Source organism: Vitis riparia, chromosome 6, assembly GCF_004353265.1.
Source record: "Vitis riparia cultivar Riparia Gloire de Montpellier isolate 1030 chromosome 6, EGFV_Vit.rip_1.0, whole genome shotgun sequence".
NCBI classification, from domain to species: domain Eukaryota; kingdom Viridiplantae; phylum Streptophyta; class Magnoliopsida; order Vitales; family Vitaceae; genus Vitis; species Vitis riparia.
In genome coordinates, this window is record NC_048436.1 from 1,625,910 (window position 1) to 1,639,367 (window position 13,458).

The 13,458-nt window shown below is 35.6% G+C and overlaps 1 protein-coding gene across 1 annotated transcript in view; it reads right to left on the reverse strand.

The window, feature by feature from the left end:
• Positions 1-275: 275 nt before the first annotated feature.
• The window catches only part of LOC117916514 (probable sodium/metabolite cotransporter BASS4, chloroplastic), a 59,600-nt gene continuing 46,417 nt past the window's right edge, over positions 276-13,458 (reverse strand). Inside the window, exons 9-14 of the mRNA XM_034832590.1 lie at positions 7,584-7,605; positions 7,108-7,175; positions 2,567-2,652; positions 1,249-1,375; positions 780-881; positions 276-675 (exon numbers count right to left, since the gene is read on the reverse strand). Coding sequence (XP_034688481.1) covers positions 601-675; positions 780-881; positions 1,249-1,375; positions 2,567-2,652; positions 7,108-7,175; positions 7,584-7,605 — 480 coding nt within the window. The 3' untranslated portion in view covers positions 276-600. The remainder of the gene's footprint in view (positions 676-779; positions 882-1,248; positions 1,376-2,566; positions 2,653-7,107; positions 7,176-7,583; positions 7,606-13,458) is intronic.

Genomic DNA, 13,458 nt, shown 5'->3' on the forward strand with positions numbered 1-13,458 from the left:
CTAGAATGTGTATAAATTCTACAATAAGAGATACGAAAGAAAATTAAATATAATTAAAATTAGATAGAAATTTATGTATTTTTAAATAATTTAATTTTTATATAAAAGAGCTAAAGTAAGTTAAATGAGTTTAGGATAATATATAAAAATAATTTAAAGACTTCAAATTTATCTTTTATTTTTTATTTTTTTTACTTTATATTTCATGCATTTTTCCTTTCTATTTCCTTTCCTTCATATTTTCCTGCAAATTTTTTTAAGAACAAAACATAACCAAAGGGATAATACGATATTCTTATTGCATGGCTTTCAGATAAAAAGGTTATTTTTCAAATGAAACAATCATCTTACATGAAGTCAACATGTGCAAACCTGGGATGCAACATACCTTGCCAAACGATTAACCCGATCTCTAAGATAAAATCCTTGAGCTATGCAAAGAAGAACTAGCAAGCAAATGTGATGGTTTGGCCCAAATCAACTAGCAAAGACAAGATTACATGCAGTACTTGGCAATTACACAGGCTTTGAAGCTAGTAAATGGAATAGGAAGAAAAGAATTTACTCTAGAGATATTTGTTAATTGATGTGGATCATGTTTCATGATTTCCTTATCTTGCTTGATGATTGATCTTTCTGAAGCCAAAAGTTAACTAGAAATGAGTCGATGATAATCTGCACCAGCAATTTAGTGTAAGCTTCTTCAAGGATAGAGTTGGTGAAACCAAGAAAATATATATATAACTTGCAAATAGCAAATAAAAAACAAAGTCAGAAACCTGGTTAATATGTGCTGCAACACAAGGAATAACAAGCAACCCAGATTCACCAAGTGCACCACCAAGCTGCTCCACTACTGCTACTACAATAAGCAGTGCTTTCTAAGACAAAGGCAAACTTATTAAGTGATTTTCATACCACAAAAAAGAAAAAAAAACACATCATTAATACAAATGCAAAAAAGGAGTTTAAAGCTAAAAATGCCAACCCCATGATACTTGCAACAATCCATTTTTCTTAAAAGATAATGAGCCACAAAATCTCAAGATGGAAGCTATCTTATATACCATATGGTTAAGATGGCTGAGCAAACAGACTAACGTAGCATAAATGGATTGTCAGTGTATACTAGTATTAGCAAAATGGTGCATGTGGTGAAATCTTCATTTTCTGATAACCAGAAAAAACAATAACATGTGAGCTGATGTGCAGAGATCATTCACAAGAATCAGAATTGCATATGCTAACCTGACTTGAAACTACTAAGAGGGCTCGAGCATTCTCCTTTTTCCCAAAAACTGATTCCCTACCAAAGATAGCTGACAAAGACTGTAATGCAATGGCGTTAAAACCTAATAAGATGATATGCCCGAGTCTGCAAACAAATGAAAATAATCTTTTTGTTAGTTGACAAGATTAAATTGAAGAAAAAGTTCTGCAATTGCATTCTGACCCTGATAAATGGTTATTTCATGGTGAAGATTAGGGTAGAGGCCCGGGTCATGCCTTCACCCTAGATTAAACCTTGAATAGGGAGTCAAGCAAAAAATCCACCTCAAAGGGTCTGCCCTTTTTGGGAAGATTCGTTTCTCATCATCTGCAATATTTCAAGGATTCTCATCTTGTTATTTCCTTGGCCATTTTACCTATTAACTAGGGTGTTTTGGTCAACTTGAAGTTTCAAATTATGGAATAGAGTCTACTGGATTCTCATGCACGTATGCTGAGGACCACATGATACAGTGAAATGAAAGGAACCAACAAAGACACAAAGGTAAACTCAGTAAAAATACTAATTTAAGCCCTTACTTCTGAAAGGTGCAGGGTAAGCCTAAGGCACAAAGGTTTTCTAAGGCCTAGGCATAAGTAGCAATCCGAGTTGTGTGCTATGACAAAATGATGTGAAACCTAAGGTGCATGAGCAATTTTAGGAACTATTGTAGAAATTAGAAGAAATTATAAGCACTTTTGGGTCACAACATGATATCACAAGAGACAAGTCAACAACCATTTTTCATTGAAATCCTCGTCCCCCACAAAAAATTAAGAAATTAAAAATCAAATAATAGCTAATAAAGAGTACCAACAGGGTGCTGCCACAGGGGATGGAGTTGACGGGATTGTTTGAGGGGCGTCCATTGGGTTTTAAGTTGAAAAGACCGAAGCAAATTGACATTGTTTTCCCCTGTTCATTTTTAGAAAGGATCAAACTGATGTTTTTCCCCTAGAAAAAAAGGATGAGGTACACATTCGGCATGCTTGAACCTCTCTCCAACAAGGTGCACACCTTGCACTTAAGGTGCCACCCAGCTTAAGGGCCTTCTCCTGAGCCCAGGCAACATGCCACAACTGGGTTTCACTATGCTTCAGGCCTAGGCGCACTGAGGCATGCCTTTTAACAACCATGTTTAAGCAATTATGAATGTCAAAAATAGAGTTATAAAAGTGGCATGCATGCATGATATAACATTTATGCATATATTGCTTCAATTTCCTTTATATGAAACAAGATAGAAATAGAATTTAAAATGATGCCATAAGGATTTGGAAATAAATGAATACTCACATTCCCATTCCAATAGCTTCAAGAAATACCACTGGGTTAACCATTAAGAGCAAGGCTCCTGATTTACTCACTTGCATCCATGGTGTCTGTATCAAGTGGGAAAGGAGAACACATTACCCAAAAAAGTAAAATTAAAAATTGCAAAGAAAAGAGAAGAAAACCTTAGAAAGGGTATAGTAACACACGTAATCCAAGCCTACAAAAAAACTTCTATACTGAAAGGTTCATTAAGAAATTTGTTAGGCACATTTTATAATATACATATGCACCAAAGATAGTAAATTTACCTATAGAAGAAAACATTAGATAAGAAATCCAAAGAAAACAACTTCTTTAAAAAGGGGTAAAAATTATAAACAAGCTAATGCAACAACCTGTGAACCTCAATAGTTTACACCAATGTTATAAGAATCAGATTGGACTGCGTGTTTATACTAGCTAAACCTTTAATAGCTCAAGCTGATGCTAATGTTATGTGTTAGAGTGCATGATATACATTGTAAGTTCAAATCTTACAAGCTTAAATTTTTAGGAAAATTGGTTGTTCAACAAGGCATAAGAGCTTGGTTTGTTAGGAGGTCATGTGTTCGAACCTCACCACAAGTTTATTTCCTCAATTTATTAAGCCCAAAAGACAATACTCTATTTCCCTAATTTATTAAGCATATGTACAAGTCAAAGAAGGCTAAACGTGAGGGAGGGTGTTAGAGTGCATGATATGTATTGTGAGCTCAAATCCTATAAGTTGAAGCTTTTTGAAAAATCGGTTGTTCAACCCTATGCTTTTTCATAAAGAAAATGATAGGAAAACTTTGTCCATAATGATGCATTTAGGAGAGTAATAAAATTGTTAACAAGGTTTAATGCCTATAATCATTCCATGGGAAGTAGTAAATCTTTGATGTGTTGAAGTTGCTTTATAGTAAGGTTAATGTTTGGGGGACTAAATAAAATGGTAACTAAATTGGAGTTGCTGCAATTATTTACTGTGAAAGAATGTAACTAGGAAATATTATAGTTGTATAATTTTGTAATTAAGGAGAGAATCAAGACAATCCCGTAATCAAGGGTTACTGTGAAAGAATGTAATAGTTGAAGTTGCATTATAGTTAGGTTAATGTTTGGGGCACTAAATAAAATGGTAACTAAATTGGAGTTGCTGCAATTATTTACTGTGAAAGAATGTGATTAGGAAATATTATAGTTGTATAACTTTGCAATTAAAGAGAGAATCAGGACAATCTCGTAATCGAAGGGATCTAGTATAATTAGGTTAGGAAAGTTTCTATTTTTTGTGCTAGGAATATTTGTATAAATATGTGGGTTTGTATAAGTTGAAATTAAGGAAGAAATTTATTCTTTTACCTTCCAATTCTTCATATTCTACATAGTATCAAAGCCTTAGGCTCATAAATCTAGGAATCAACAAGGAATCTTTTTTCGGCCTTCATTGTCGAGTTCAAAGTTGTGTTGACCTTCATTTTTGACCTTTAAAGGTTTCTTTTTTGTTTGAATCGCACCCCTACTGCAACAGAAAGTGTGTTGTTGCGAACACAGAGATTGTGTAAATGCCTCTGCCTTGTCTCTGCCTCACACCCTTGATATTGCCTCTACTTCATTGTTGCGAACACGGGTTTTCTTTAGTGTCACTACCCTTGTCTTTGCCTCACCTTCCATCATGCCACTAAGGCCGCATTGCCACCTTTGTGCCATCACAACAAACGCATCATGAACAGCCTTAGCCTCATAATGCCATCCGTGCAACTGTTGCTGCAAATACAGATTGTGATCCCATCATCCTTGCATCATCGATACAACCGAAGATTGAGACCTTAGAATCTCCAACAAAGATCACAACTACCATTGATTGCTATCAACTAACACAACTCAGCGTGTTATTTAACCCTTCAGGTTTGTTTTTATATTAACCCTTCAAGTTTGTTGTTTTATATTAACCCTTCAGGTTTGCTTTTATATTAAAAAAAAAAAAAAAAGGAAAAAATTATATATATAATATGTCAAAGGTATCAGAAACAAACGCTATCACCCCTTAATTTTAGGGAGTGCTAACCAGTCACAACATGAGGGAATATCAGAATATTCAAGCGACATACAAGCTTAATAGGTACAATTATTTAAAATGGTCACAACTTGTTTGTACCTTTTTGAAGGGAAAAGGGAGATTAAGTCATCTTTTAGGAACTGGACCAAGGAGAGGAGACCCTTGGTTTGATGCTCGGGGTGAGCAAGACTCAATGATTATGATATGGTTGTGGAACTCAATAACGCCTGAAATTAGTGACACATGTATGTCCCTAACAAGCACTGAAAATATTTGTGATGTAGTTCACTAGACATACTCGAAGGCACTAGATGCGGTCCAAGTGTACGAAATAAAAGTTAAAACCAAAGTGACAAAATAGTCACAGAATACGTCAATATGATGAAAAATTTATGGCAAAAACTTGATCACTATCTATGCATTGAAACAAGATGTCATGAGGATGCAACAATCCTAAAGAATTTTATCGAAAATAATCAAGTATATGATTTTTAGTTGGTCTCAATGCTGAGTTTGACCAAGTTCAAGTTCAAATACTTAGCAAAAAGCTCTCGACTTTAAATGAGACCATCTCTATTATCCGAGTAGAAGAAAGCAAGAAGAGTGTCATGCGTGAACCTCAAAATTTGGAAGGCTTGGCTATGGTTGCCAACAAGGAGACTGATTAGAAGGCAAGGAGAGCGATCAAAAGGGTTGATTGGTCAAGGGCTCCCAACTATGATAATAGGGATAACTTATGATAGAAGGCAAGACATATAAGGGAACAATGTTGGAAATTGCATGGCAAGCCATTCACATCTAGCAAAGAGTGGGGTTACAATGGAGGTCAGCAGACCGATAATGGGCAAGCACACTTGTCTTCTATTCAACCAGTTTAAGAAAGATCCCTAGAACAAAGCGGATTCAATCAAAAGGAGATTGAAAAAATGAGAAATTTGTTGGGAACTCTTGAGAAACCTTCAGGTACTTGCTTGTTGGCACTTTCAAGTAAATTTCTTATTTCCATTTGATTAAAAGTTTCAAATGAAACCTTTGCCAATTCATGGGTTGCAGATTTAGGTGCCACAAATCACATGACTCATTCATCACACCAATTTAACAACTATAACCCTTGTTTGAGCGGTGGGGAAATAGCCACAACTGATGATTCACTAACCACCGTTGCAGGTGTAGGAGATGTCCAAATTAGTCCTACATTCACACTTAGAAATGTGCTTCATGTTCCAAAGTTGTCTACTAATTCTTAGCAATCGTATAGCAAGGCAATTATTTTTTCTTAGCATAGAGGAGTCCAATATATATCTTGCACTGATTCATTCAGAAATATACGAATATTTTTTTTCACCATTAGTATCCGTCCTTTCTCCTAATCATACTAAGGTTAAGAAATAACACAAAATAACAAGGGTTAAAAAGGTCATATTCAAGAAAAATTGTATGTAATTGATGCATAAAAATGGAATATGAATCCTGATGCCCACTAAAACAAGTTGCAAAATTCGTGTTGCTTGATGAAATTATAATTAATCCAAAGTATTTTAATTTCTAGGTTCTCAGAAAGGAAAAAAGAAATCATTGTTAAAGCTCAACAATCACCTTGCGTCCATAAAACATATTTAATCTATTATTAAGCATATGAAACTAGGCCAAGACACACTTGAAAAAAAAAAAAAAAAGGTAATTTGGAGTCATTAGTGTAACTCAACTCCTTTACAGAGATGCCTAGATTGAAAGGTCCATGCATATGCTTCTACATGTAGAACTAACAGCCTAAAAATGACTGAGGAACGATTTTTGTTCTAGTTTAAATGGAATTTGCCATCCTAAAGAAGGAAAATATAGAATTTAATAAACTTTTTAAAAGCACAATTTTAATCAGTTTTGATGTAGGATAATTTAAGCATTAGATGAGAAGAGAAGAAATAAGATGAGGAAAAAAAAAAAAGAAATTAAATGAGAAAATATAAAAAAGAAATAAGGAGAAAGAGAGAAAGAGAGAAAGAGAGAGATAAGATACAGACTTTCTGAATATTTCTCAAATAATAATAATTCCCCCATTTATTGTTATAGCTAGGCCTATTTATAAGCAATTCAAGAAACCCTAATAGAAATAAAACAGTAGTTGTAACGGAAATAAAATGATAATCCTAGTTGAAATATTAAGATAAAGTGATAACAATTGGAGCTAAATAGAAAACCTAATTTTAATAAGAATAGGAGCCCCTCTTATTCTCTATCAGTTTTCTGCCGTGATATGCATGGAAGGGGGATAGGCTCCCCAAGGGTGTAAAATATGATACTGCAATATTTGTTCTATATTGCTTATTTTAATCAGCTCAATATCTTTTAGAGGATGGGAACAACTTTACTTCAATTCAGTTTAAAAAAAGAGAGAAGAAAAAAGAAAGATGATTTAGTATCTACAAGATATCTTCAAATAATATAACTAGAGAACACAAAAAAATCAGAGACTACTTACAAGGCTAAGGAGAATCGTACTGGCTACTGAAAAAATTCTAGGATTCTGATCAACATATGTGGCCAAACCTATAACAATGAGTCAAATTTTAAGGAGAAATACCGTAAGAACATATATTCAAGGAGCATTAAGAAATAAAAATCATATAATTGGTTTTTCTCTTTCCCTTTTTATGTATATTTTCTCTTTAAAATTGTATCATTTCATATGCAATTCGTTATATATTTAAAACTGGATTGCCTTTTAACATGATTGACATGTCCTGCATCCATTATTTGATCAAGCATTTAGATGGATTACTGCTGCAGTTATTTCTTGAGTTCAAAATCTACCAATTGGTATGATTGCCTGTTTGTTTGACAGAACAAATGACTGTTTTTTCTTCACTAAAACCACAAGATATATGCATTCATCAAAAGTATAATATTGAAATTTATGTCATTTATGTAAGCAATGAAGCTTAAGATAGAAATTACCTTGGAAGCAACTTCGTAATACCTGTTAGTGAAAGAGTATGTAAAAGTCATGCTAACTATGAAAAAACAAGGCACCAGAAAACTGATGAAGCAGGAATATCCACATAATATTTCATAAACAATTAAATAATACCCCAATCCAATTTTTGTCTTTTCAAAAAGCTTCTCTAAGGGTGTTGAATGTGCACTGATAAAGCAAAAATAGCACTGAAAAAATACGTGTACTATATACAATTCCACTATCACTGCTAACCATCAGTGGTCATGCTGCACAGTCAAATGGTGACAAATAAAGGCAGGTAGATTCTTGATGTTTCCCTTGCTTATTTATTTTGTTAGTTTGTAAGATCCTTGTGATTTTGAACACAATGAATGGTCTTTCACCTTTCTTATGGTGATGTATCAGAAAGTAGTGATGATGTTAGAAGCACCCTTCAGCACACACATTTGCAGCAACACATACACTTGTACTTGATAAATTGTTGAATTACATTTTTCATATATCTCAACGGTATTTATATAGGATACACAAGGCTATTTTAGGATAGCCAACTATACAAAATAATAAACAACTGTATACAAAATAATATACAATTATATAAATCACAGTTATATAATCAACCAATCAACTGATCTGCCAACTATAAATTATAGAATATACGCTAACTCTCCCCTCAATTTGGTGCATGGTTATTGCACATGCGCCCAACTTGGATAATGATGCATAGAATGGACCACTAGTAACAACATGGGTCATCATATCTGCCAGCTGATCTGCGCTCTTGAGATAAGTAACCTTTATCATGCCAGAATCTAGGTTATCTTTGATGTAGTTCCTATCAAGTTCAGTATGCTTAGTTTGGTTGTGTTGTACCAAATTATTTGCAATCTCAATAGCTGTTTGTTATCATAAAAGAGCACTCCAAGTTTCTTAGGACCAAACCCAAGCTTTCTTAAGAGAATTCTTAGCCAAGTAAGTTTCATAGTTGCATGATGGAACGCACGATATTCAACTTCTGCACTTGAGACCACATTTTGTTTCTTACTCCAACAAATGACACATACCTTGAAGTAGACTTTCTATCCAATCTGGATCCAACAAAGTCAGAATCTATGTAATCATCAATATCTAGATGTCCATGTTTGGAGAACATAATACCTTTGCCTAGGGAGGACTTTAGATAGGCTAGGATACGATTCACTACATTCATGTGTCAGTCACTTGGATTATGCATGAATTGACTTACAACATTAACTACATATGACAAGTCACGTTTAATGTGGGTCACATAGATCAATTTCCCCACGAATCTTTGATATTTATTCACATGAATTTGATCAAGATGTATGGAAAGACCATGATTTATCTCAATGGGAGTATCTACAAGTTCGCAAACGGAGTTATCATTTGTAGCCAAGCGATTTAATGTATACTTTCATTGTGAGAGAAAAAGTCCTCGCTCGGACTAAGACACCTCAATGCTCAAGAAGTATTTTAGAGCACCCAAGTCCTTTATTTCAAATTCCTTATCCAAATAGCTCTGAAGCTTCTTTATTTTTCTAGAGTTACTACCTATAACAATCATGTCATCAATATAAACAATAAGGAGAGAGTAATGTCATCACCATCTCTCTTATAGAACAGAGTGTGATATGACATAACTTGTTTAAAACCAAACTCCTTCATCAAGTAGCTTAACTAGCCAAACCATGCCCTTGGCAACTATTTCAACCTATATAGAGCCTTTTTTAGTTTGCATCTTTTGCCTCATTTTGGTGTAAACCCTAAAGGTGGATCCATGTACAGCTCCTCTAATAGATCACCATGGAGAAACACATTCTTCACATCAAACTATCGTAATGGCCAATCTAGATTAACCACAAGAGAGAGTATGACTCTAACAATGTTCATCCTAGCCATAAAGGCAAAGGTCTTTTAATAGTCAATTCCATAAGTCTAAGTGTATCCTTTGGCAACTAGTATAGCTTTGTACCTCTCAATTGCCCCATCTGACTTGTACCTTACTGAAAGCACCCACTTACATCCCACTGTCTTCTTTCCCTAAGGGAGTTAAACCATCTCCTAAGTAGACTTCTTATAGAGAGCCTTCATTTCTTCTACCATAGTAGGCTTCTACTTAGGATCTTCAAGACCTTCCCGAAAATGGCTAGAAATAGACATAGAATACAATTGAAGAGTAAAAGCAAGGCAAGTCTTAGATAAACGATGATAAAAAACGAAATCAGAAATCGGATAGACAGCATTAGAGGATGATTTTGAGAAACCTAGCCTATCAGGTTCTTTACTGTAGAATTATAGGAAGATTTAATTTGATGATTTGTCAGCAATGTTAGGGGCTAAGATTGAGGAGATCTATAGCTAACAGATCATCTTTTCTTATCCCATGATTTTAGGGGATTTGGTAGTCTGTTACCAAATCCGTAGATATGAGTTTCCATTTTTATAGCTTTCTGTTTTAAGTAGTTTTGATTTTTTTTAGGTAAGTTGTAAATATCCCTAAAATAGATGAGTACTATCATCTACATATAGAGGGAAATGTAATCATTATGAAAAAATAGTGGAATGTTGAGTTTTTTTCTTCCACAACGATATGGTATCAAAGCATTCTTCCCTCATATGACCAAATACGGCAAACGTGATTCAACTGCTACCATTTCCCAAATCACCTCCAATCAGGAAGCCATGGCTTCCAGCAATAGTAGTGCAAATAGTAACCTCATGCCCATTACAGGACACAAATTGAATGGGAACAACTATCTCCAATGGTCCCATTCCGTAATGATGTTCATATGCGAAAAGGGCAAAGACGATTATCTCAATGGAGTTGCTGCCAAACCGAACAAGACAGATGAAAAGTTCAAAGTCTGGAATGCTGAAAATAATATGGTCATGTCATGGCTCATTAATTCCATGACAAATGACATTGGAGAAAATTTTCTTCTCTATGGAACAACAAAGGAGATTTGGGACGCTGCCAAGGAAACGTATTCTAACAATGAGAATATGTCGGAATTGTTCGACGTGGAGAGTGTTCTCCATGACTTCCGCCAAGGAGAGTTAACGGTGACTCAGTACTTCAACACACTCAATCGCTACTGGCAGCAACTGGACTTGTTCGAGGAGCACAATTGGAGCTGTCCGGGTAATAGAATCAGGTATAGACAAATTATTGAACGGAAAAGAATGTACAAATTTCTGATTGGATTAAATAAGAACCTCGATGAAGTACAAGGAAGAATCTTAGGATCCAAACCACTACTAAATATCTGGGAAGCATTTTCAGAAGTTCGGAGAGAGGAAAGTCGAAAGAAGATCATGATGGGCTCTCAAGATTCTGGGACAAATCCTGAGAACTCAGCCCTTGCAGTTAGAGGAAATCCATCCAACAACAATGATCACAGACCAAAGAAAGGGCGACCATCGTGTGATCATTGCCGACGTCCTGGTCACACCAAGGACACCGGCTGGAAGATTCACGGCAAACCTACAGACTGGAAGCCTTCCCGGTTTGCCAATGACAAAGAAGGACGGGGCAACCTCGTCTCCATGGATGAAAAACCATCACTTGAACCCACTCCTTTCAGCAAGGAACAGATAGAAGTCTTACAAAAATTGTTCAGCCAATGGTACTGGTTCCTTGGCACAAAAATGTAATTTTTTTAGTGCTCTAAATGTAAAAAAAGAGAAGCTAAGTCCATGGATTATAGACTCAGGAGCATCTAATCATATGACTGGAGATGAGAAGCTTTTTTCCACTTACAATCCATGCTATAAAAATTTAACTATGAGAATAGTCGATGGTTCACTCTCAAAGGTGGCTGGTACAGGTTCTGTTAAAGTTTCAAAGAACATCACTCCTGATTCAGTTCTCCTTGTGCCAAAATTAAATTGCAATTTACTGTCCATTAGTAAACTCACTTGGGATCTCAATTGTGTTACTAAATTTGGCTCAAATCTGTGTGAATTTTAGGTCTTAGACTCGGGGAAGATGATTAGCAGTGCTAAGATGTGTTCGGGGCTCTATCTTCTAGAGGTTAATGATCCTCCTCAAGGATCAACTCATCATTCTGATTGTTCAGTGTCCAGTAGTCCTATTTCTTTGTCTGTGAGTCAGTCTAATAATGATAGTGCAATAATGTTGTGGCACTATAGGTTAGGTCATCCAAATTTCTTGTATCTTGAGAAGTTGTTTCCTTCATTATTCCATAATAAAAATCCAAATGAGTTTCAATGTGAGATCTGTCAATTTTCTAAACATATTCGTAATTCTTATCCTAACCAATCCTACAAAGCATCTCAACCTTTTTCCATGATTCATAGTGATGTATGGGGTCCTTCTAGGATTAAAAATGTTACTGGCTCTCGCTGGTTCATTTCAATTATTGATGATCACACTAGACTCACACGGGTATTCCTCATGAAAGAAAAATCAGAGGCAAACTAGATTTTCAAAACCTTTAACACCATGATCCAAACACAATTCCAAGCAAAAATCCAAATTCTGAAAACTGACAATGCCAAAAAGTATTTCAACTCCATTCTTAATGATTATATCTTGAGTCAAGGTATAGTTCACCAAAGTTCTTGTGTCAACACTCCTCAGCAAAATGGTATTGCCGAAAGAAAAAACCGGCATCTTCTTAATGTTGCTCGCTCCCTAATATTCTCTACCCATGTACCAAAATTTTTCTGGGGTGAAGCCATCCTCACTGCCGCCTATCTCATAAATAGGATTCCATCTCGTATTCTCGACTTCCAGACTCCCTGTCAAATTCTTCTTCAGTCCTTTCCCAATACTCGTCTCATCTCCACAATCCCATTCAAAGTTTTCAGGTGCTCAGCTTTTGTCCATGTCCATCAACAACACAGGGACAAACTTGATACTAGAGCTCTTAAATGTATTTTCCTTAGGCACTTTCCAACTCAAAAAGGATATAAGTGCTACTCACCGGTCACTAAACAGTTCTATCACTCCATGGATGTCACCTTCTTTGAGCAACAACCTTATTTCTCCAAATCTGATATTTAGGGGGAGACTAATTTTTTCCAGGAATACCAGCTTTGGGATATTGAAGAATTGTCTCATTTCTCTCCTAATTCTGACCAACCCTGCCCATCACTAAATCATGAATCCATTCCTCCTCAAAATCTCTTCCTTGAGTCTCCTTACTTCCTAGAATCTCCTTCTCAAGATCAAACCAACAATCCGCCTACTAATCCACCTCCTCAAAATCTGGACACTATTCAATCAACAAAGAATGATGAGTTGATTACCTACTCAAGAAGGAGAAATAACCAAAAGGAGATGGAACAACAAGCATCTCTTGAGCAAACCCAAGAGTCTGACCCAAGTTCTAGATCAAGTGAAGATCCATCAGGTAACTATAATCCTGAAACTAATGATGATAGTGACTTTCCTATTGCTGTGAGAAAATGTGTAAGATCATGCACAAAACACCCTATATACACATTTGTGTTATATGAAGGACTGTCACCGAAGTTCAAAACATTTGTTGCCAACCTCGACAACATCCAGGTTCCTAATAATATACAAGAAGCTCTCGGCTCACCTGAGTGGAAATCAGCAGTGTATGAAGAAATTCATGCACTTGAAAAAAATGGAACCTGGGAAATCTTAGAATTACCAGCCGGAAAACACCCAGTAGGCTGCAAATGGATCTTCACAGTCAAATAGAATGAAGATGGGAGTGTTAATCGATTCAAGGCACGGCTAGTTGCAAAGGGATTCACCCAATCATACGGAATCGACTATGAGGAGACATTTGCCCCTATAGCCAAGTTAAACACAGTTCATGTTCTACTATCTTTGGCTGCAAACCTTGACTAGCCTCT